The 25,554-nt window shown below is 41.1% G+C and overlaps 1 protein-coding gene across 1 annotated transcript in view; it reads left to right on the top strand.

Annotated features, from left to right (window-relative positions):
* Positions 1-16: 16 nt before the first annotated feature.
* HACD2 (3-hydroxyacyl-CoA dehydratase 2) overlaps positions 17-25,554 on the top strand; it is a 112,910-nt gene continuing 87,372 nt past the window's right edge. The window contains exons 1-2 of the mRNA XM_072725257.1: positions 17-266; positions 4,553-4,670. Of these exons, the coding sequence (XP_072581358.1) occupies positions 109-266; positions 4,553-4,670 (276 nt within the window). The 5' untranslated portion in view covers positions 17-108. The remainder of the gene's footprint in view (positions 267-4,552; positions 4,671-25,554) is intronic.

Raw genomic sequence — 25,554 nt, 5'->3', positions numbered from 1 at the left:
TCCGCCCCGCGGCCCCGGCCCCGCCCCCGCCCCTCCCTCCGCCCCCTCGCGGCGCCTGGTCCCGGGGCGGTGGTGTCCGCGCAGGGAGAGCGTGCTCGGGCGCCCGACATGGCGGCGGCGGCGGCGGCGAAGGGGAATGGGGGCGGGGGGGTCCGGGCCGGGGCCGGGGCCGGGGCCGGAGAAGCTGGCGGCGCGCGGAAGAAGAAGGGCCCAGGGCCGCTGGCCACGGCGTACCTGGTCATCTACAATGTGGTGATGACGGCGGGGTGAGGCCGGGGCTCGGGGAGGCGGGGCGCGCGGGGCCGGCCGGGAGGGGGCCGTGCGGTCGGCGGGGCGGCCCGGGCGGGGGCGGGGGGCCTGCAGGGGTGGGGCGGGGGGCGCCCTGCAGGGGAGGGCGGGGGGCGCCGAGCAAGTTGCCCGAGGCTGGGTGCGCCGGAGCTGGAGTCCCGGGGACCTGCAGGGACGGCGGGGTGGCCGGGGGTCGGGGTTGGGGCGCAGGGGGACGGAGAGGGGGAGGCGCCCTGCAGGGGGGGCCGGGGGGGCGCCCTGCAGGGTCGGGGCTGGGGGCGCCGAGCAAGTTGCCCGAGGCTGGGTGCGCCGAGCTGGAGTCCCGGGGACCTGCAGGGGGTCGGGGCTGGGGCGCAGGGGGACGGAGAGGGGGAGGCGCCCTGCAGGGGGGGCCGGGGGGGGCGCCCTGCAGGGTCGGGGCTGGGGGCGCCGAGCAAGTTGCCCGAGGCTGGGTGCGCCCGAGCTGGAGTCCCGGGGACCTGCAGGGGGTCGGGGCTGGGGCGCAGGGGGACGGAGAGGGGGAGGCGCCCTGCAGGGGTGGGGCGGTGGGGGCGTCGAGCAAGTTGCCTGAGGCTGGGAGCGCCCGAGCTGGAGTCCCGGGGACCTGCGGGGACGGCGGGGTGGCCGGGGGTCGGGGCTGGGGCTGGGGGAGCTCCCTGCGGGGGGGGGGCGGGGGGGGCGGGGGGGCGCCCTGCAGGGTCGGGGCTGGGGGCGCCTAGCAAGTTGCCCGAGGCTGGGTGCGCCCGAGCTGGAGTCCCGGGGACCTGCAGGGGGTCGGGTCTAGGGCGCAGGGGGACGGAGAGGGGGAGGCGCCCTGCAGGGTGAGGGCGGGGGGGGGCGCCCTGCAGGGTCGGGGCTGGGGCTGCCGAGCAAGTTGCCCGAGGCTGGGAGCGCCCGAGCCGGAGTTCCCGGGGGCCTGCGGGGACCGCGGGGTGGCCAGGGGTCGGGGCTGGGGCGCAAGGGGGTTGGGGGGAGGCGCCCTGCAAGGAGGGAGGGGGGCACCCTGCAGGGGGTACGGGGGGGGGGCGCCCTGCAGCGTCGGGGCTGGGGCTGCCGAGCAAGTTGCCCGAGGCTGGGAGCGCCCGAGCTGGAGTCCCGGGGACCTGCAGGGACGGCGGGGTGGCCGGGGGTTGGGGCTGGGGCGCAGGGGGACGGAGAGGGGGAGGAGCCCTGCAGGGGTGGGGCGGGGGGGGCGCCCTGCAGGGTCGGGGCTGGGGCTGCCGAGCAAGTTGCCCGAGGCTGGGCGCGCCCGAGCCGGAGTTCCCGGGGGCCGGCGGGGCCTGCGGGGTGGCCGGGGGTCGGGGCTGGGGCTGGGGGGGCGCCCTGCAGGGGGGTGGGGGGGCGCCCTGCAGGGTCGGGGCTCGCGGGCGCCGAGCAAGTTGCCCGAGGCCGGGCGCGCCCGAGCCGAGCTGCGGGGCCCTGCGGGTGGCCGGGGGTCGGGGTCGGGGTCGGGGTCGGGGTCGCGGCTGGGCCCGGGGGCGCAGGGGGGCGGGCGGGCCCTGCGGGGCCGCGGGAGCCCGGGCTGCAGGCCAGGAACGCGAGCCCCCCCGGGGCGGTGGGGACAGCCGTGGCCGCGGACCGCCCGCGTACTTAGGCGCGGCTGTTTTCAAAATCCGGGCTGAGCTCTGATCTGGAAGGTAATGGGGAGACGCGTGCAAAGTTTCCGGCCGCTGACCCGAGCAGAGCTGCGTGAGCTGAGTGGAGACTCCGCGGGGCGGGGCGGGGCGGGGTGGGGGCAAGGCCGAGAGCTGCTGGGGGGGGGGGGCATAGACCCCTCCAAGCGGGTCCCTAACTCAGCTGCCTCCTGCTCCACCTCTTGCCACAGCAGGTTCTCCAGTTCTAGTTCTGACGCTCACTGGCTGTGTGACCTTGGATAAGTCACGTTTGCTTTTCTTTGCCCTCCGCTTTTCAACCTGTAAAAAAGAAGGAATTCATTTCTTTTACAGATTCTTATTTGATGTCTTAGTATGATTAGTTTCTAGAAATAACATAGACCATGTATCCATCCATTGCCTAGTTAGGCGAGCTCCCAGGTACCTCTAGTTCTCTGATCCCGTAGTTTTGGAAGGGGAGGGTCACAGGATCCGACTGCTTGTTAGGTATTTCTGTTAAGATTTTATTTTTTTTTTTATTTTTTATTTATTTATTTATGATAGTCACAGAGAGAGAGAGAGAGAGAGGCAAAGACACAGGCAGAGGGAGAAGCAGGCTCCATGTGGGGAGCCCGATGCAGGACTTGATCCCAGGACCCCAGGTTCACGACCTGAGCCAAAGGCAGACAGACACTCTGCCACTAAGCCACCCAGGCGTCCCATGTATTTTTAAATTGTATCCATTTGTAAAATATTTTTCCCCTGGGTGCCTTGGTGGCTCAGTGGGTTGAGCACCTGCTTGCACCTCAGGTTATATGATCCCCGGGTCCTGGGATCCAGCCCCACATTGGGCTCCCTGCTCCCCTGCTCAGCACGGAGCCTGCTTCTTTTTTCTCTCCCTCTCCCTGTTCGTGCTCTTTCTGTGTCAAATAAACAAATCTTAAAAAAAAATTTTTTTTCTCTAACATTTTATTAGGAAAAATTTCAAAGATGTAGAGAAGTTTAAAGAACTGTATGGTGCGCATCTAGTTTTAGTTATTTTTAAAATAAGTACTACGTTGGCAGGTGCATGATTCAAAATATACCCAAGAACATGCAGTGAAACTTCTCTCTTCTCCTTCCCTTCCACCCAGATCCCCTCTCTCTGGAAGTGCTAATTTTGTTATTCCTTCAGATGCTGATGCAAGCAGATATGTATACGCACAGACACACCCTTTTTAACCCAAATGCTAATGTCATATTAGCATTTCAGCACTTTGCATTTTTCACACAGCTGTATATATAGGGAGGACCATAGACTTGATTGCTTTATTGGAAATGGCCCGTGTTGAAACCTAGGTTCAGAGAGGTGGTGATTTGCTTGACTAGCTTGACACCACTGAACTTGTTAGTCATAGATCTGGATCTAGAACTAATTTCTCTTGATTCACAGGCCAGTGGAGAAATAGTGCAGATGCAAGTTTTCTTTATGGCATAAATGGTCAGAGAGTGATTTTTTAAAAGAACGTCCAGAAGTTTGTGTTTTATATTTATTTATATGTGAATTCTTGTGGGCAAAGGCATTAACAAAAGCACTGGACTGGAGAGAGATTTTAAGATACATTGGGAAAGAAGGAAAGAAGCCTTTATTCCTGGTGATGGAGGATAGGGAGTGGTGTCTTAAGCCAAAAAGAGAAATTGGAATTTTGAGAGGAAAGCAGTCCTTTTTTATTATTATTATTATTTTTTATTTATTTATTTATTTTTGGTAGGCTGCTAATGCTGAGACAGTTACACCATTAAGGAATTCATTTCTTTTACAGATTCTTATTTGATGTCTTTGTATGATTAGTTTCTGGAAATGACATAGACCATATATCCCATTGCCTAGTTAGGATTGTATATTTATTTAGGTAAATCTATTACTGCTTTCAGGGAGACATACTTTATTAATAAAGATCCATTTGTTTCACTATAGAACTTAACAAAAAATTACAGGGTTTGAGAAACTCACTTTTGAGGACAGAACAGAAATCTAACATTCACAGTGATATGCCTAAGCACTTCCCTGTATTGTGTTTTGTATTGATCTGGCTTTTTTTACTGAATTGATTTTGGAAAATTGAGCTTTAAGAAAAATCTTTTTTTTTTCTTCTTCTTCAAAAAACCAACCTTTTATTTTTATTTCATTTGCAATTTTAAGAGTAGGGTATGGGTATGTTTCTGTGAGATACTTGTGAAAATAGTTTAAAACATCTTTCCTCCACCCTATTATTATTACAGACCCTTTGACTGCACAGGCCATTTAAAATTTTCCTTTAACAGCTTTCTTCTCTCCTCTTAGACTTCTGGCACTTAATTTAGCTGCTCAAGGACCAATTTAGCTTATTCTCTTCATTTTGGCCTTGTTCTCAACAGGCAAGTTTGCCAAAAAGCTGAGCTCCAGATGGGTGAGGTGCCACTGTGCTTTTGCAGAGCACTCTTGGTTGGGTGCTGTTGGTGATGCAACATTTCTGTGCATTACAGCTTGGCATTTGAAGGCCATAGTTGATAAATCCAGGATGCTGATTTTTGAGGTCACCTTTAGTAGTATCTGTTGTTGCCAAATTTTCTATTACCTCCAATCCTACTTACCTTTTTTTTTTTTTTTCTTGACTGCTCATTTTCTTTTTTTCTTTTTTTTTTCCCCTTAGGTGGCTGGTTATAGCAGTTGGACTGGTCAGAGCATACCTGGCTAAGGGTAGCTACCATAGCCTTTATTATTCCATTGAAAAGCCGTTGAAATTCTTCCAAACTGGAGCCTTATTGGAGGTAGGTCCTGAGATTCATTGTTATTGGTTTCTGTTGTTAAAAATTAAAAGCATGCTACTAAATTCCATTGAAATAGCCATATCTCTGTTGGATTTGCTTTAAATTTGAAAACTTGCTTTATAGCATACTGTGTTGATGACTAGAGTATCTTCTTGACATTCTAGATAAAATAAAATCTCATTTAGCTTATGTTAACTGGAATATATTTTACATTAAATGTTTACTGAAAATCATGAAGAAAGCTTATGATAGGATTTTGGTTTTTGATTCTAGGGAAATCATAGGGAAGTGTTAGCAAACTCAGATACTTTCACCAGCCAGCTTATAATGGAAACAATGAAGCTGGTGAGTGTAGGGTGTCAGATAAGGTAGATAGAAAAAATAGTAGAGCCTGTCCAAATGCATCAAAAATTTTTTCTTAAATAAATGTTCATTGATACAATTTCTGTGGTTGTGTCAATTTTTAAAACCATAAGAGAATATTGTAATGAAAAAATTTTCAAAGACTTTAAATATAAATATTTCTAGAAAAATGTTATACAGTCTCTCAAAAAACAACAGAAAAGTCTGATGATAGATAAGTCAGTAGCTTTTTTTTTTTTTTAAGATTTTATTTATTCATTCATGAGAGACAGAGAGAGAGAGAGGCAGAGACACAGGGAGAAGCAGGCTCCATGCAGGGAGCCCGACGTAGGACTTGATCCCGGGTCTCCAGGATCACACCCTGAGCTGAAGGCGGTGCTAAACTGCTGAGCCACCCAAGCTGCCCAAATCAGTAGCTCTTAAATACATTCAATATAATGCAAATAAGTAAATAAACATTTATTAGTTCTCATGTATTGAGAGTAACATACCTAGTCCTGTTTCCTAGGGTCAGTATACGTTAGCATTTTTGAGTTTCAAGTGACAGAAACTCAATTCAAAGTATTTTCAGCAAGAAAGGAATTTACTGGCTTTATAGTCGATAAAGACATGGGGTTAACCTACTGAATCAAAGGAACCACCTCAGGAATGAGGATTTGACATTGCCAGACTCTTTCCATCTCTCATCTTTGTTTATGTCTATTTCTCTTGGAATGTTGGTCTAAGGCTCTCCTACTGCAAACTGCCTTCTCCACATGGCAGGAGAGGGGGAAGGAGTTATTTTTCGTAGCATCTATGTCACAGTTCTGGAGAAGGGTTCTGGTTGGCCTTACTTAGACCAGTTAAGTAAGCCTGCGTTGTGAAATGGTTGATTAACCACGTCTAGGACACATGCCCATCCTTCTGGCCAAGGGACTATAGGCTTTGTTAATGGAAAAGAAGGAATGGGGTAGCTTTGGGCGCACAGAATCAATAGCAACCATAGTTCTTAATGGTAAAGAACCTTCAGGTTGCAGCAAAAATCTGGTGTTCAGTTTCATTCACTTAGCCTCCAGGGCAAGTGCATCATGACATTTGGAAGGATACTACCTTTTACCTCCGGGAAATGGCATGTAACAGCTTAACCTCTCACCTTCACGTTGGAAGCAGAAAGTTAAAGTTTTTGTGTTTTTCTCTCAGGAAGCAGAGGTTTCAAAACTGTCCATATTTCCACATTTTAGGCAGATGGTATGGGGAAGTAAGCTTCCAGCTGTGAATGGAGTAGCCGTATTCTAACTCTGCTGGTTTTACCGACTGTTTGAATTTGAGCAAGTCATTTATCTCTTGTCCACCCCTTCTTCTCATTTATGAAGTAATTAGGTTAAAGTAGATTTCAAAGCCTCTTCCTGCCCTAACAGTTTGAGTCTGAGGGAACTTCAGCAAATCCTTATGTGAGCCATTTGTTAAAGTTTTGAAAAAGTTTTTGAAAGCTGCTAATAGTGAGTGAGTGACTTTGCCTCTCAGAGCTTTGGCCGGCACAGTTCTCTCCAGCTATAGAGAAGCAAGTTTGGGGCTGAGGCCACGAGAAATTGCCCCATTGCTTGACACAGTATACAGTTGTACCTGATTAGAGTTCTTCAATAATTTAAAGGGGTTCTGTCTCTGTAAGCCTTTGTAATATTAGAAGTACGATTTTCTAAATTTCAGTATGTCTTAGAGAAGGTAGTGACATTAATATGTTTTACAAAATCCACTCAGGAACCAAATCTTATACTTTGAAGGATTAGCACATTTATCCCTATAGAATTTTTAACAGGGATTTAAGAAAACATTTTGGATTTTTGGTTTTATCTCTGTTATCCCCACTCAGAACCAATTAGGTGACAAATCCTGGATTTGATTTTGGGGAAAGGACTTGGCAAAATGAAGTCAAGACTCCCAGGAATAGCAGGGAATTAGCTTTACAGTTGTCAGTGACAGCACTAGACCTCTCAGCCTGGGGCAAAGAGCAGGCTCACAAAGACTGCATCTCCTAGTTGTCGATTAAGGAATACCTTAATGCCTCTGCAACCTACATCATATGATAATTACAGGTGTACAGTGTCATTGAATTACAGATTAGTTATGGGAATTATTTGTTTGACAATATATCTTGTTTGCAGGAGAAAAGGAGAGAATGATTCCAGGGAGGTTATTCATTTTTATCTCCATATGCTTAATGTCATTATACGTTTTTTATCGAAGTATAATTAACTTACCGTGTTAGTGTTAATAGTTTCAGGGGTGAAATATAGTAAGTGTTCTCTTAATCTCCTTTATCTGTTTCACCCATTTCTTCCCCTCACCTCCCTCTGGCCACTACCAATTTGTTTTCTGTATATAAGAGTCTGTTGAGTTTTTTTTTTAATTTCCCAATGTTTTATGGTTTTGATTTTTATTTTCTCTTTTTTGCATTTTTTTGCATTATTTTAAATTATAATTCTAGGGACACCTGGGTGGTTCAGTGGTTGACCATCTGCCTTCAGCTCAGGATGTGATCTCGAGATGGTGGGATCAAGTCCCGCCTCAGGCTCCCCACCAGAAGCCTACTTCTCCCTCTGCCTGTGTCTCTGCCTCTCTCTCTGTGTCTCTCATGAAGAAATAAATCTTTTTAAAAAAAATTACAATTCTAATATAGTTAACATGCAGTGTTGTATTAGTTTCAGGTGTACAGTATGATAATTTAGCAATTCTGTACAGTACTTTAGTGTTCATCATGTTAAGTATGCTCTTAATCCCCATCACCTTCTTCACCCATCCCACACCCACCTTCCCTCTGGCAACCACCAGTTTGTTTTCTACAGATCAAAGTCCATTTTTGATTTGTCTTTTGTTTGTTTGGTTTCTTAAATCCCACATATGAGTGAAATCATATGGTACTCTTCTTTCTGTCTGACATTTCTCTTAGCATAATTCTTTTTAGAACCATCAGTGGTGTTGCAGATGGCAAGATCTCTTTCTTTTTTATGGCTGAGTAATATTCTGTTTTATATATACATATATCACATTATCGTATATGTATATTGTATATGTATGCCACTATAAATGAGGTTACTTACTTGTATCTCTGTATGCTGAATGTTATTTGTTTTTTAAAGATTTTATTTAGTTATTAGAGCATGAGAGCACGAGTGAGGGGAGGGACAGAGGGACAGGGAAAGGGAGAGGCAAACCTCCCAATGAGCATAGAGCCTGACTCAGGGTTTGATCCCAGGACCCTGAGATCATAACCTGAGCTAAAGTCAGATGCTTAATGGACTGAACCACCCAGGCACCCCTGAATGTCATTTGTTAGTAGGTTTTTTGGGAATTTGCTTAAAAAGAAAATAGAGATTACTTGCTATTTGCAAGAAATTTCAAATTTTCTTTGAAAAATATAGCCCTATGCTTTTCAAAAGATTTGAAAACATTTACCAAGGCAAGTGGAAATGGGATGGAGTAGTACAATAGGTGATTTTACTTCTGAGGAAATTAATGTTTTGCAAAATGGGTGTAAAGATAATATTGAGTCAGTGGTACAATAGTATAGGTTTTTATAATATGGACACAAAACCTAATTTTTTCCCCATACTCATCAGAGAAGGTCTTGACTGTATTTTTTAGATAATTTTGCAAGTTACTCCACAGGTGATCATTTGATTGTGTCTGTGAGTTGCTATAATGTGTGCTATGGAGGTTGATTCCTTGTTAATAAAGAGCTTAAAATCTTATTGGATAGATTGGTTATACTAGGGATCTTGGCTAGAGATTATAGAAACCACCTTAACCAACTTGAACAGTAAGGGGACTTTATTATAAGTTTATAGGATGTCCCATGGGATCCAAGGACAGGGATGCAGTCTGCAGGGAACTCAGGGGTTCCTGCTCCATCTCTTATCTCTGCTACTCTCATTTTCTTTGTCTCTGATTCTTTCTTCTCTTCCACACAGATTTTCTTGTTTTGTTTTGTTTTGTTTTGTTTTTTTAATCTACATGGCAAGAATGATAGTAGTTAAAAGCTCCTAAGATTGTTACTCCTGTAATCAGGAGAGCAACTGTTGGAAATAGAATCCTACTCCCAGTCCCACATTACCAATGAAGGGCCAGATTTGTCCAGCTTGAATCAGGTTCTCATTCCTGGACCAGTCACTGTTGAAGGGAAGGGGTAATTTCTAGAAAAAGGGGTGCTAGGTGGAAAGCCTAGTATTTACCAAAGTACTGAAGCGAATACAATCAACATTATAATGTGCAAATATGAGATGAATCTTGAGTAATTGTGAGAGCTAATTAACATAGCAAAAATATATTTTTTAAATGTCATTCATAGATAAACAAATTTCCATACCATAAAGTTAATGAATTACTGATACATGTTATGACATGGATGGATCTTGAAAACATGGTGCTATGTGAAAGAAGCAAAACAGAAAATACTATATATACATTATATGATTCTATTTATGCAAAATGTCCAGAGAGACAAATCCAGAGAGACAGGAAGTAGATTAGTAGTTGCCAGAGGCTGTGGGGTAGGGAGAATGGGGAACGACTCTAAATGGGTACAGGATTTCTTGAGATGATGACAGTATTCTGGAATTAGTGGTGATTGAATAACCTTTAAACGTACTGAAAACCACTGAATTGTACACTTTAAAGGGGAGAATTAATGGTATGTAAATTATATGACTTTTTAAAAAGTCATCCATATGAGCTGTGGATAAGTTTTTTTTTTTTTATCTGTGATATTCATTGATAAGGATAGACTATCTTTTGAGCTTTGTTAGAGTTGAGTTAAAGATTAGAATTTAGTATCATATTATGTTATATTAAGATAGCTTAAAATGTTATATTATGACAGCTTAAAATTATTTCTGAGAGGGGCACCTGGGTGGCTCAGTCAGTTGAGGGTCCCACTCTTGATTTCGGCTGAGGTCATAATCTCAGAGTTGTGGGATTGAGCCCTGTGTCAGGCTCTGTGCTCAGTGGAAAGTCTGCTTGAGATTTTCTCCTGCTTTCTCTTCCTGTCCTCAAACCCCAAAATAAAAAGTCTTTAAAGAAAAATTTTAAAATAGAATTATTTCTGAGAGAATTTGGACTTAGTTAACATAAGACTAATTCTACCAACGACATTTTAAATACTCATGATTGGACATGCCTTGGTGATTGGCCATGTGATTCCAGTGGTTTAAGGACTGCTCTGTAAAGACATTAATTGTTGAGACTGATAGAGACCATCTTCAATATATGTACGCCGCTATAAATATATCACTTACCTACCTCTGCCCAGCTGGGAAGGAATTCCCTTTCCTTCCCATTCTCTTCCAGATCTTTCTATCGTTTGGAACCCCTTCACCTATAAAAAGAAAGGAGAGAGTTCCCCAGTCTTACTTGTGATCTTTTTCTAGAGTTGATCTACAGCTAGGTCTGGAGTGGCAGAGCAGATTCCAGAGAAGCAGTGGAAGAGAGTAGATAGCCCTTGTTGTATCTTCTTACCCTACTACCACTTTCCAAGCCCTGTCCCTGTAATCTGGTCCGACTCCTTGTATCTCACCTCATAACTCTCTTTAGACCCTTTAATGATATATACAGGAAGCTGATTTTGAGTATTTCTCTAAAATACAGCAAAATGTTAAGAACTTGTAGTGTCCTTATGAAGGAATGGGCTCCCATCTTGTCTCCTTACTAGTTTTCCTGTATGTTTGCCTTAAATACTAGATGAATTTTTTCTACAGAGATACTAGGAGGTTAAGTTCTGTGGTATTATTAATACGATAATGCTTCAGGCACATCATTGGTTAAGTTTACTTCTGTGTACTTGTCTGGGGACATTACCACCATCTATAATATTTTCCCTCCTTGTGAAAACGTGCCAGCTTCCCATTAATAATAATAAAAATCTTAAAAAGGAAATTTTGAAACTCCTGTTATATATACATTTTAGACTGCCTTTATTCTGAAGACTTAAGAAAACAGACCTCTAAAAGACTTTTGAAAAGCTAGCCGAGCAGTCATAGTGGGGATATCTAGCATAAACAGAAATGACAACAGACCTCAGACAAGGCAGCTTCAAAAACAATGTGAAAACCAGAGGTAAAATAGAATTTGGTGTAATTAATAAGTGTCACAACATTAGAAGGGAAGAGGGAGCCTCTGGGAAATAGGAGCCCACCCACACAGGTCTCACTATCTGACAACTCGAGCAAATAGAAGAAAATTGATATGGCATTCAAGCATGTAAGACAGCTAATGGCTGTAGAAAAGAGTCGGCAAACATTTTTTTTAATGATCTAAAAATATTGATGGTATCACTAGAGAGTAGGAAGACCATAGTGCAGAGAAGTAGGTTGTACTAAAGATCAAGAAAAGGTAAGAATTCCCAGTTACAGTCTAAACTAAATAGATTACAGAGCAGAAGCTATGGGGAATGTTCAGGGTTCATTATTTGAAATGTAAAAAAGAATATTATAAATTATGTATGTTGCCAAGTGGATCAGAGATATTATGTGTTGGTGGTCTAGCTAATGTATGAATGATTATCTGAAAAACAGAAAAATGAAGTATGTGTGAAAGTAATAAAATTCAACAGATCAATAATGAAATAGGACTGATCTATCTAGAAAATGGATTGAGGGTTTGCATCTTGTCAAAAAGTAAGAGTACCAGCAATAGAAAAGGCTAGAACATATAGCTCATAAATCATCAAGAAAGATTCTAGAAAATTTTTCTGAACTGAAAGACCAACTCAGTATGGTTATTGAGAGTATATAGAATTCCACACTGGAGCTGTTTTGTTTTTTTTTTTTTTTTTTAAATCTTTTCCCTTCTTGGGCACCTGTTTGTTAAATTTTTAAACTCAAAGGTAAGCAATTTCCAGCAGAAAAGACATCTTAAAATGTAATAGTAAAACAGCCTAGGACCTTAGACTTTGAAGAACAAAAAAAATCTACATGAAGTTAAGAGAAACCCTTAGGTTCCTACATAACCTTGCAATTTTCTACAGATAGACTTTTTGAAAATAAAAAGTAATGAAACTTTGAAAGAAACTTATCAAAGGGTATTTAACTTTTATGTAAATAAATAAAATTAACTAAGAACTTAGAACTTAGAGACATAGAGGGGTATATGTTGAACTGCTACTGGTGCTTCTTCCCATGGAGGGGTGTGATATTTAGGAAGGAAGTTTTCCTCTTTACTCTCTATACTTTAGTGTGTGCTTATATACCACTTCTGTGAATTTTAAAATAAAGACAAAGATGTAATAAATGTAATATGTAATACAATATAATAGAAAAAAGAAAAATAAGATGAAAAAATTTTTAAAGGGAATTAATATAAGCAGTTTAGATTACCTTGTGATTTAAAATGAAGTACATAGGGGATCCCTGGGTGGCGCAGCGGTTTGGCGCCTGCCTTTGGCCCGGGGCGCGATCCTGGAGACCCGGGATCGAATCCCACGTCGGGCTCCCGGTGCATGGAGCCTGCTTCTCCCTCTGCCTATGTCTCTGCTTCTCTCTCTCACTGTGTGCCTATCACAAATAAATAAAATTAAAAAAAAAAAAAAATTTAAAATGAAGTACATATAAAACAAAAACAAAAATAAAACAGAATTTAAAAAAACAGAATTTTACATCTGTTAAAAAAAAAAAGGAACAATAACAGTAAACCTACAAGATGACTGAGTATAGCACAAACACATAATTTCTAAAGTTTATACAAATAGACTCATTAGTTGTATCAAAATAAAAAGTTATAGTGATGAATAACAGTTTAAAAAACAGGGGATCCCTGGGTGGGTCAGCGGTTTAGCGCCTGCCTTTGGCCCAGGGAGCGATCCTGGAGACCTGGGGTCTAATCCCATGTCGGACTCCCGGTGCATGGACCTGCTTCTCCCTCCGCCTATGTCTCTGCCTCTCTCTTTCTCTCTCTGTGACTATCATAAATTAAAAAAAAAAAAAAAAACAGTTTAAAAAACATAATTCAGGGATGTCTGGGTGGCTCAGGGGTTGAGCGTCTTGGCTCAGATCGTGATCCAGGGTCCTGGGATTGGGTCCTGCATCGAGCTCCCTGCATGGAGCCTGCTTCTCCCTCTGCCTGTGTCTCTGCCTCTGTCTGTGTCTCTCATAAATAAATGGAAAAAATCTCAAAACAAAACATAATTTAGCAGCCTGTTGCTATGAAAGACAAGCTTACTAAAGGAAAAACCAGTCTGCCATGACCAAGCATACAAGAAAAGCAGAACCACCCAGATACAGCATAAGATAAGTTGATATCAGAGCAGAAGCCAAAGAGAAACTGGCAGAGTTCACAATTTGTCATGCAGCAAGAACATGGCAAACACGTTGGTGGAATTAGTTGATGGGTAAATGATTATCATAGGAAAGCTGGCAGAAATGTTAGAGAAGTAAAATTAGAATTGTACTTAAGAAATGTCAGTATATGTAAAAGAACACTGGAAACAAGAAATTTGGGTACTGAGACTTCGTTTTGCCACATGGTCTTAAACTCTCTGCATTGAATATGCTGGATTAGATTACTTTAAGTTTCTCTCAGATTTTTTTTTTTTAATTTTATTTATTTATTCAGAGAAAGTAAGAGTGAGCTGGGGGAGGATCAGAGGGAGAAAGAGAATCCCAAGCAGACTCCACGCTGAATGCAGGGCCCCAAATGGGGCTGGATCCCATGACCCCAAGATCATGACCTGAGCTGAAATCAAGAGTCAGACACCCAACCAACTGAGCCATCCAGGCACCCCTAGTTTTCTCCCAGTTTTAAGTTTGGTAAGAGTTAGCATTTTACGGGCAGCCCGGGTGGCTCAGCGGTGTTTAGCGCCACCTTTGGTCGAGGTCATGATCCTGGAGACCCGGGATCGAGTCCCATGTCGGGCTTTCTGCGTGAAGCCTGCTTCTCCTTCTGCCTGTGTCTCTGCCTCTCTCTCTCTCTCTCTTCTCTCTGTGTAAATGAATGAATAAAATCTTAAAAAAAAAAAAAAGAGTGAGCATTTTACTATCAGATTATGAAAATAAAGCAGGTAAGAAATTAACAAATTATAGAGCTGAATATAACATAAAAGGTAAAATTAAATGAGAGAAAATAATGGTAATTAAGGAAATTTCACCTATTTTCTCCTTTAAAAATGGATGTAAAAGGATTTTGAAAACAAGTTTGGACTAGATTCTTTGAGGGTGTCCAATAAATACCCCCTTTTTCTTGCTTATGCTCTGAACATTGAGAAGTAACTCAGAGGAATTGCATAAGGATCCCAGATATCAACTTTATTAGCAATAAAGGCCTAGCTGGAGGCTGTGTGTTAGTGTGTAAGCTAAATGGGTTTGCTAACTGAGCTCTAGAATTAGATCACCACCCACCCTGCCCTAGGCAGCAGCGGCCAGGGTAGCATGGAGTAAATAGAGAACTTGGAGTTCTTTGTGAGAACCCCAGGGTAGAGCTCAGTTGAGCACTCCCCAATTACTCCTAAATTTACTGCTCAGATGAGGCATCCTTCCTTTCCTGGGATAAAGTGATTAACAGGTAGAGAAAGACCAGAAATATTTGGGAGAAAATGCTTCTCATAGAAGCTAGAGGAGAGGGGAAAGATGTTTCCCTCCAATCTTAAGTGCTATATTCATTGCAGGGAAAAGAAACATAAGCATAAGAAAATGCATGGAGTCAATGTTTTGAGAGAAAATGGAATTATACATACATATGGTATGATAATTTTCAAAACTAGGCAGATACTGATCAACATAACTCAGGTTAGTTCTGGCCTCCCCATAATAACATGAGTATGGCAGCCATGTGGAGTTGCCCAGCTCGGGAGATTTTTGTCCTCCCTGGAAGTTTGGAAGTTCTCCCAATTCTACAGCTGGACCTCTCTTCCTCTCTTTCTTTTCTTTTCTTTTTTTCTTTTTTTCTTTCTTTTTTTTGGGGGGGGGGGAACCTTTCTTTCTTGATAGCAAGGGTATCTCTACTCCCTGACTCCTCAGACCATAGCTGGCTGACCCAGGGGTGCATGCCTGGCCCATACTGGGCTGGTCAGATATTTTTCTCCCAAGAATTTGGAATTTTGAGTTGAAAGAGATTGAGGCCCACAGTAACACAGTCATATTAAATCCATGAACCGTGCCTGAGGTCTCCAGAGCTGCTTGGGTTCCAACTCCTCTTGAGATTTGGTAAACTTCTTTGTGAGAGTGTTTTGATTGCCACAGTGAGTAGGGTTGCTGTGACTAGATCTCTTAGAACACCTGCGAGAGTCCAACTCAATAAAGATTTGTCCTGCATCTGCCCTGACTTTTGTATAGCCCTCCTGGCTAACCACTCTATAAATAGAAATTGATAGTTTCATAGTACGTATTGATACTAAAATGTCTTCATGAGAAATTAAACCAAAAGCTTATTAAGTCAGAAGGAAGTTGTTATCTTAGTTTTCTATTGCTGCATAATAAAGATCACAAACTTAGCAGCTTGTTTTTAAAATAACATTTATTTATTACCTCATGGTTATATAAGTCAGAAGTTGGGCTTGGCTTGGTTATCCACACAGGGCCTCACAAGACTGAAATTAGTGTGTCAGTCAGACTGGCTTCTATCTGTGAGCTCTAGGGGAAGAATCTGCTTCTAAGCTTACTCAGCTTGTTGACAGAATCCAGGTTTTTATTTTTTTTAAAAAAAGATTTTATTTATACATGAGAGACACAGAGGCAGAACACAGGTGGAGGGAGAAACAGGCTCCATGTGGGGAGCCCGATAAGGGACTTGATCCCAGGACCCCAGACACTCAACCACTGCACCAACCAGGTACCCCAACAGAATCCAGGTCTTGAAGGTCTGAGGTTCCACTTCCCTGCTAGTTGTTAGCTGGAGGTCACTTCCTTCTTTTGCAACCAGCTCTGCTTTTATGGAGCTCACCTTGTTGAATCAAGTCTACCCATATAATCTCCATACCTTAAAGTCAGTTGATTTGGAACTTCAATTACTTTTGTAAAATCCCTACACTGCAGTATCTAGATTAGTGTTTGGATAACCAAGGAACAGGAATCCCAGGGAATCACCTTTAGAATTTCGCCTACCACAGTTGATATGATGAGGCAGCCTAAGTGAAACAAAGATACCATCTCAAAATAATTGAGTAATTTGTTCACCCTGTACATTGCGATCTCAGAATTACAGCATTTCCAACTTGCATATTTAGCTAAAAAGAATTTCAGTGCAATTGTGTTGTTACTGCCAATGCAATGGAACGGACTGAAATTATGTAACAGATTGAAATTCCTGGTCAGACTTCAATTAAGTTAGTGAAGGTACATGAAATACAAGGATTTCATTGGATTTTTTTTTTTTTTTTAGATAGAACTATTTTAATAATATTTCTTATTATTGCCTTCTTGGGGGATCACCATAGTTTTTCAATTTTATCCTAAAACTATCACCAGTCTGTTAATACAAGTGCTTTATTGCCTCTTGCATTACTGGTTTGTTTGTTTTAACCAAATCCATCTCTTCCTTGTTGCACTATTCACAGAATATTGGCAGATGGGCTTTATGTGATACTTTCTTCCTACCCTGTCTCATGACATAACTTAGAGGTTATTTTGACACCCCTTAGAAATAAATAAGACCAGGCTCATTTGTAATGATACTATACTTTTTTTTTTTTTTTAATTTTGACTATTACTTATCTTGGCATATTATTTTGGCCTAAGTTAAGGTTACTTCCCTATGTCCATTACTATATTAATACTGTTTTTTATTCTAGTGTTGGTCTGTACCTCTGCTCTTCAGTTGTCCTATACTAGTTCAGGGTGCTTTCTGACATTCTTATTTTTAAATCCAAACTTATTTATCATAAGTTGTCACATATAACTGACTGCTTTATTATGTCCTCAAACATTTGTATAGTGAAATACATAATTTAAAAAATAAATTACTTTTTATTTTTTCTTTACATAACAGTTAAAACATTGTATTTTTTAAAAAAAATTTTCTGTAGGTAGATTCTTTTTAAAGGTTTTATTTATTTATTCATGAGAGACAGGGAGAGGGGTGGTGCAGAGACATAGGCAGAGGGAGAAGCAGCTCCATGCAGGGAGGCTGATGTGGGACTCGATCCCAGGACTTTGGGATCATGCCCTGGGCTGAAGGCAGATGCTCAACCTCTGAGCCACCTAGGAGAGCACAAGTGGGCAGAGCAGCAGAAGGAGAGGGAGAAGCAGGCCCTCTGCTGAGCAGAGGGCCAGATGCGGGGCCCAATTCCAGGACCCTGAGATCATGACCTGAGCCAAAGGCAGATGCTTAACTGACTAAGACATCCAGGCTCCCCTGTGTAGGTAGATTCTATCATCTGTGAATTTCATTTCAGGATAGAAGAGGCATTATAAAATATATGCAACTCAGAAGTGGAGATTGGGTCTTCTAGGAATAAGACCTGCTATTCTTTCACACAAAGAAAACATGATGGCCCTGAAGCATTATACAGTTGACCCTTACATAACACAGAGGTTGGGGTACCAGCCTCCCATGCAGTCGAAACTCCATGTGTAACTTTTTACTCCTTGAAAACTTAACTCCCAATAGCCTACTGTTGACCAGAAGCTTTACCAATAACATAAACAGTTGGTAAACACCTATTTTGTGTTACGTGTATTCTTTACTGTATTTTTACAATAAAGGTAGCTAGAGAAAAAGAAATGTTAGTAAGAAAAGTATAAGGAAGGGGGGCACTTGGGTGGCTCAGTGGTTGAGCATCTGCCTTTGGCTCAGGTCGTGATCCCGGGGTCCTGGGATCAAGTCTTGCATCGGGCTCCACAGGGAGTCTCCTCCCGCTCTTATGTCTCTGCCTCTATCTCTATCTCTCATGAATAAATAAATAAAACCTTTAAAAAGAATCTTTTTTATTTTTAAAAAACAAAATTATATGGAAGAGAAAAATGCAGTTACTGTATCGTACAGTAGTAGAGTGAGGCACCATACATCAGTTTGTCCTCACCCAAAAGTTAGCACAGCTATATCCGGGAGTGACACCCACTCCATGCCCCTCTTCCCAGGAATGTAGGAAACCTCATTCCAGGCACAGTTCAGGGGACCTCAGAGAACCGATGCAGGCACAACACCTTTAGACCTTCCCTCTAGGTCACTTGCTTCACCTGACCCACTTTATATGGTTCTAATACCGTTTCTGCTTGCGGGAAACGCTAGTAAGCTGCAAGAGGCCAGTTCCCCTTGGGTATTGGTTCCCAGCCTGAGAATTTTCAGCACCGCGGACAGCGCCCTCCCTGCTTTACTCTGCAGGCAGGTTCTGCTTGGTGCTCTCCGCCCCCACAGTTCTCCCGGATCTCTTACTACAGGGAGGCAGGTTATCATTCTGTGGTCCTTGAGTAACACTGGCCAGTGACTGGCCACTTTGTTGAGATTCCTCCCCAGATCCAGTTCCTTTGTACCTCTCCGATGAAGATCTCAATGAACTGAGTTTCCCCCAGATGGGTGGTGTGGTGATGAGTGCCAGTAATAGACAAGAGCCCTGTTGTCCCAGACTTTTCCACATCTTTCCTCTACCTTCCCTTCACATCTAGTCTTTTGGCAACCTCTATCTTACTCATTAATCACAATATGAAATATGTATTTGGGACGCCTGGGTGGTGCAGTTGGTTAAGCATCCAGCTCTTGGTTTCAGCTTGGGTTGTGATCTCGGTTGTGAGATCAAGCCCCATGCTGGGCTCCACACTCAGCACAGAGTCTACTTAAGACCTTCTCTCCCTCTCCCTCTCCCTCTGCCGCTCCCTACCCCCAATATGCATGTGCTTGCTCTCTAAAATTAATAAATATTTTTTTAAAAAGAAATATGTATTTATTGAAAAAAATCTGAATGTAAGTGGACCCATGTAGTTCATGCCACTGTTGTGTAAGGACCAATTGTATATCCTTTTTTTGTAATGTCCTATTAATAATCAGCTTCCTGGGTAGATGTCTTGCTACGTACGCAGTTACGTTTTCTGTCTGCACACCGTCTTCTGTCTTGTCTCAGCATGCTCTTTATTCATGCCTTTTATTCCTCATTTAAATCTATAGACATCTTTTATTTTCCTCAACTTTACAGCAGGAGGTCCAGATTATCTTATAATATTCACACATTTGAGATTCTTAACATTTTCTTCTTTAAGAAGATGGTAAAATTTGCAGCATAATAGTTCTTTTCAGTTATCAACAAATTTGTGAAGCTTGATTTTTTTTTTTAATCCAAGCCTCTTTAGCTCCCTCTTCTCTCAAAATTTAGTGAAATAGTAGTGTTTGAGCACATAGTCTTATCAGGCATACTCTAGATGAGCCACATCTTGTCAAACTATGGCTTCAGCAGATATCTTATAACTAAAATACTCTCAAAGCATGAAATAACATAATAGAAAAATCTGTAGAGTAGAAATAGAGCCTTGATTCTGGACATCACTTTACTTCAGGATAGACATCACTTTACTACCTTGGGGAATTCAAACAGCTTTTTTTTTTTTTTTTTTCTTAAGATTTTATTTATTCACAGGAGACACACAGAGAGAGGCAGAGACATAGGCAGAAGGAGAAGCAGGCTCGATGCATGTGGCCTGTTGTGGGACTTGATCCCAGGACCCCGGGATCACGCCCTGAGCCAAAGGCAGATGCTCAACCACAGAGCCACCCAGGCATCCCTCGAATAACTTTCCTAAGACTTGGTTTTCTCATCTATAAATAAAAGTCTCTGTCCTGCCTATCTGCTGGGGTTGTTGTTAGGATCAGACAATAGAATGACTACTAGAGAAATATAAATTCTAAAATGAACTACATACTACAATAGCTGATAGTTCTTATCATCCAGAAAAGCTTTGATCATTAAATAATATAGATGGCTTCAGATGACTTTTTAATCATTATATAAGTTTTAGGTATATGACTTTATAATTTGATATGCTACAGAGTGACCACTACAACTCTGGTTCCCAACCATCACCATACCATTGTCCCCCTTTACCCCTTTCACCCATCCCATAGCTCCCTTCCCCTTTGGTAATCACTAGTCTATTCTCTATGAGTTTGTTTTCGTTTTATTTTGTTTACTTATTTTGGGGTTTTTTGAATCTACATATGAGTGAAATCATATGGTATTTGTCTTTCTCCATCTTACTTATTTTGTTGAGCATAATGCCCTCAGGGTCCATCTGTGTTGTAACAGATGACAAGATCTCACTCTTTTTTATGGCTGAGTAGTATTCCATTTTATAAATATACCACTTCTTTATCCATTCAGCTATTAATGGACACCTAGGTTGTTTCCAGTTGTTGGCTATTGTAAATAATGCTGCCATGAACATAGGGATGCATATCTTTTCAAATTGATATTTTCATATTCTTTAGATAAATATGAAGTAGAATAGCTGGGTCATATAAATTTTTTCTTAATTTTTTGAGGAATTTCCATACACTTCTACCAACACTTACTATTTCTTGTCTTTTTTTTTTTTTAAGTACTTATTTATTCATGAGAGACACACAGAAAGAGAGAGAGAGAGAGAGAGAGAGAGAGAGAGAGAGAGGTAGGCAGAGGGAGAAGTGGGCTCTGTGCAGGAAGCCCAATGTTGGACTCGATCCTGGGACTCGGGGATCACATCCTGAGCCAAAGGCAGACACTCAACCACTGAGCCACCAAGGCACCCCATTTCTTGTCATTTTTAAAACACCCACTCTAACATGAAGTGATATCTCGTGGTTTTGATTTATCTTTCCCTGATGATTAGTGATGTACCTCTTGGCCATCTGTGTGTCTTTCTTTGAGGAAGTGTCTGTTCAGATCCTCTTCCCACTTTTTAATAGGGCTCTTTGGTTTTTTTTGTTGTTGAATTGTATGAGTTCTTTTTATATTTTGGATATTGACTCCTTTTCATATAGTTTGCAAGTGTCTTCTCCCATTTGGTAGGTTGCCTTTTCATTTTCATGATGATTTCCTTTGTTGTATGCAAGCTTTTTAGTTTGATGTATTTCCATCTGCTCATTTTTGCTTTGGTTTCCCTTGCTTTTGAAGTCAGCTCCATAAAGATGTTGCTAAAACTGATGTCAGGACCTTACTGCCTCTTCTAGTAATTTTATGGTTTCACATTTTATATTCAAGTCTAACCATTTTGAGTGAATTTTTGTGTATGGTATAAGATAGTGGTCATTTTTTTGCATGTGGCTGTCCAGTTTTCCCAGCACCACTTGTTGAGGAGACTAACCTTTCTCTATATTTTGTTCCTGGCTCCCTTATTGTAGATTAATTGTTCATATATGTGTGGGTTTATTTCTAGGCTCTTGATCTTGTTCCATTGATATGTGTGTCTGTTTTTTTATTTTGTTTTGTTTTTTACCAATACCATATTGTTTGGATTATGATAGCTTTGTCATATAGTTTGAAATCAGGCAGTGTGATACCTCTGGCTTTGTTCTTCTTTCTCAAGATTGCTTTGGCTATTCAAGATCTTATGTTTCATATTTTAAAGTTAATTGTTCTAGTTCTATGAAATATGCCACTAGAATTTTTTTTAAGATTTATTATTTATTTATTCATGATAGACATAGAGAAAGAGAGGCAGAGACACAAGCAGAGGGAGAAACAGGCTCCATGCAGGGAGCCAGACGTGGGACTCGATCCCGGGCTCCAGGATCCCGCCCTGGGCTGAAGGCAGCGCTAAACCACTGAGCCACCCGGGCTGCCCTGCCACTAGAATTTTGATAGTTATTTTATTGAATTTGTAGGTTGCTTTGGGTAGTATGGACATTTTAACAATATTAAGTTTTCCAAATCATGAACACAAATTATCTTTTCATTTATTTATGTATTTTTCAATTTCTTTCATGCATGTCTTACAGTTTTCAGTATACAGGTTCTTCACCTTCTTGGTTAAGTTATTTCTTGATATTTTATTCTTTTGTATGTTTGTAAATAGGATTATTTTCTTAATTTCTCTTTCCGATGTTTCATGATTAGTGTATAGAATACCACAATTTCTCTACATTGACTTTGTATCATGCAACTTTACTGAATGTATTTATTCTAACAGTTTCTTGGCAGAATCTTTAGAATTTTCTCTATATAATATCATACCATCTGTAAATAGTGACAATTTTACTTCTTCCTTTCTGATTTGGATGCCTTTCATTTCTTTGTCTTTGTCACAGCCACTAATTGCTGTGGCTAGGATTTTCAACACTGTGTTGAATAAAAGCAGTTAAGTGAGTATTTTTTCTGAAAGCTTTTCACTGTAGGTATCAATGTTAGCTGTAGAATTGTCACTTAGGGGCTTTATTATGTATGTTCCCTCTGTACGTACTTTGTTGAGAGTTTTTATCATAAATGGATGTTGAATTTTGTTGAAAGCTTTTTCTGCATCTATTGAGATGATAATATGATTTTTATCTTTCATTCTGTTGATGTAGTATATGACATTAATTTGCAGATGTTGAACTATCCTTGCATCCCTGAAATAAATCACACTGGATTGTGGTGTATGAGCTTTTTAATGTATTGTTGGATTTAGTTTGCTAAAAATTTGTTGAGGATTTTACATCCATGTTTATCAAGGGTATTGGTCTGTAATTTCTTTTTTTCGTGGTATCCTTGTCTAGTTTTGGTATTGGTGATGCTGGCCTCAAAAATTTTGTTTGGAAGCTTTCCTTTCTGTATTTTTTGGAAGAGTTTGAAAAGGATTGGTATTAAATCTTCTTTGAATATTTGGTAGAATTTGCCAGTGAAGCCATCTGGTCTTGGACTTTGTTTGTTGGGAGGTTTTTGATTACTGTTTCAGACTTCTTACTTATTATCAATCTATTCACATTTTCAGTTTTTTCATGATTCCTTCTTGGAATATTGTATGTTTCTAGGAATTTATTCATTTCTTCTAGGTTGTTAAGCTTCTTGCCATATAATTGTTCGTACTAGTCTCTTACGATCCCTTTTATTTCTGTGGTATCAGTTGTAATTTCTTTCATTTCTGATTTTATGTACATGAATACTCTGTTCTATTTTACTTGGTTGGTTTAGCCAAGGATTGTTGATTTTCTCATTTCAAAGAACCAGCTGCTACTTTCATTGAATTTTTTTATTGTATTTTAAATCTCTATTTCAGAGAACACTGGGTGGCTTAACCCAGTAAGTGTCTAACTTTGACCTCAGGTCATATCTCAGGGTCATAAGATCGAGCCCCCCATCAGGCTCTCTGATCAGTGGGGATTTTGCTTGTACCTCTTCCCCTCTCCCCATTCATTCTCTCTCTCTCAAATGAATAAATCTTTTCAAAAAAAAATCTCTATTTCATTTATTTCTACTCTGATCTTTATTATTTTCTTTCTTCTACTAATTTGATCCTTTGTTCTTCTTCTAGTTCTATTAGGTGCAAAGTTATAGAATGTTTGAGATTTCTTTTTTTGTTTATTGACGTAGGCTTGTATCTTTATGAACTTCCCTCTTAGAATCACTTTTGTTGCATCCCATAGATTTTGATGTATCAGATTTTTGTGCTCAATTGTCTCTAGGTACTTTCTGATTTCTCCTTTGATTTCTTCAGTGTACCATTGGTTCCTCAGTAGCATGTTGTTTAACCTCCATGTTTTTGTGGGTTTTCCTGTTTTTTTTCTCATAATTAATTTCTGGTTTCATACCATTGTGGTCAGAAAAGATGCTTAATATGATTTCAGTCTTTTAATTTATTGAGATTTGCTTTGTGGTCCAACATGTGATCTGTCCTGGAGAATGTTCCATGTACAATTGAGAAGAGGCCTAATGTGTCATTGGAGGCCAGTATTTTCTTAATTGATTTTTTTTGTCTGGATAATCTATCTCTTGATGAAAGTAGAGTGTTAAAGTCTCCTACCATTATTATATTGCCTTCATTTTCTCCCTTTAGGTCTGTTACTTATTGCTTTATATATTTTGGTCTTCCTATGTTGGGTGCATATGTATTTATAAATGTTATATCTTCTTGCTGCATTGACCCATGTACTATTATATAACGCCCTTCTTTGTCTTTTATATAGTTATTTATTTATTTATTTATTTATTTATTTATTTATTTACTTATTTTTAAGTAGGCTCACACCTAGTGTGGAGCCCAATGTGGGGCTTAAACGAATAACTCTTGAGCTGAGATCAAGAGTCAGACACTTGGGATGCCTGGGTGGCTCAGCGATTGAGCGTCTGCCTTCAGCCTAGGGTGTGATCCTAGAGTCCTGGGATCAAGTCCCACATCAGGTTCCCTGCATGGAGCCTGCTTCTCTCTTTGCGTTAGTCTCTGCCTCTCTCTCTCTGTGTCTCTCATGAATAAATAAATAAAATCTTAAAAAAAAGTCAGACACTTAACCAACTGAGCCACCTAGTAGTCTCTGCCTCTCTCTCTCTGTGTGTGTCTCTCATGAATAAATAAATAAAATCTTTAAAAAAAAAGTCAGACACTTAACCAACTGAGCCACCCAGGTGCCCCATTATAGTCTTTGTTTTAAAGTCTGTTTATCTTTTTTTTTCTTTAAGATTTTATTTATTTATTTGACAGAGAGAGCGAGAGAGCACAAGTCGGGGAAACAGCAGAGGGAGAGGGAGAAGGAGAAGCAGGCTCCTAGTGAAGCAGAGACCTCAACGCAGGGCTCAATCCCAGGATCCTGGGATCATGACCTGAGCTGAAGGCAGACGTTTAACTGATCAAGCCACCCAGATACCCTAAAGTCTATCTTATCTGACGGGAGTATAGTTACTTCAGCTTTCTTTTCATTTCCATTTGCATGGAATATCTTTTTCTAACCCTTCCTTTTCACTCTGTGTGTGTCTTTATTATTTATTTATTTATTTGTTTTAAAGATTTTATTTACTTATTCATGAGAGACAGGGAGAGAGGCAGATCACGCCCTGGGCCAAAGGCAAGTGCTAAACCTCTGAGCCACCCAGTGATCCCTGCTGTGTGTGTCTTTAAAGTGAATCTTGAAGGCAGCATATAGATGGGTCTTATTTTTTTGTCCAGTCACTCTGCATCTTTTGATTGGTGAATTTAGTCCATTTACATTTAAAGTAATTTTTAATAAGCATATACTTATTGGTGTTCATTGTTTTCTGGCATTTTTATGGTTCCTCCCTGTTCCTTTCTTCTCTTTTTCTCCTCCCTAGTGGTTTGCTGACTTTCTGTAGTGTTATGTTTAAATTTCTTTCTCATTTTCTTTTCTGTATTTACTGTGTTTTTTTCCTTGTGGCTATTGTGAGGTTCACACAAAATATTCTTTGTAAATAGCTATCTGATTTGACTTGATAGCAGCTTAATTTTAAACACAATTCAAAGCTTTGCCTTTTTACTATTACCCCCACATTTTTAATTTTTGATGATATATTTTATATCTTTTTTATTTTATGCTTCCTTTAATATAATTTCAGATAAGTTTGCTACTTTTGTCTTTTAACCTTCATGCTTGCTTTATAAGTGTTTTATCTCTACATTTGTTATATATTTACCTTTTCCAGTGAGATTTTTACTTTCCTATGTTTTCTTACTAC

Source organism: Vulpes vulpes, chromosome 1 (genome assembly GCF_048418805.1).
Source record: "Vulpes vulpes isolate BD-2025 chromosome 1, VulVul3, whole genome shotgun sequence".
Taxonomy (NCBI): domain Eukaryota; kingdom Metazoa; phylum Chordata; class Mammalia; order Carnivora; family Canidae; genus Vulpes; species Vulpes vulpes.
Note: the sequence above shows the minus strand (reverse complement) of the source record. Positions and strands in the feature narration are given on the sequence as shown.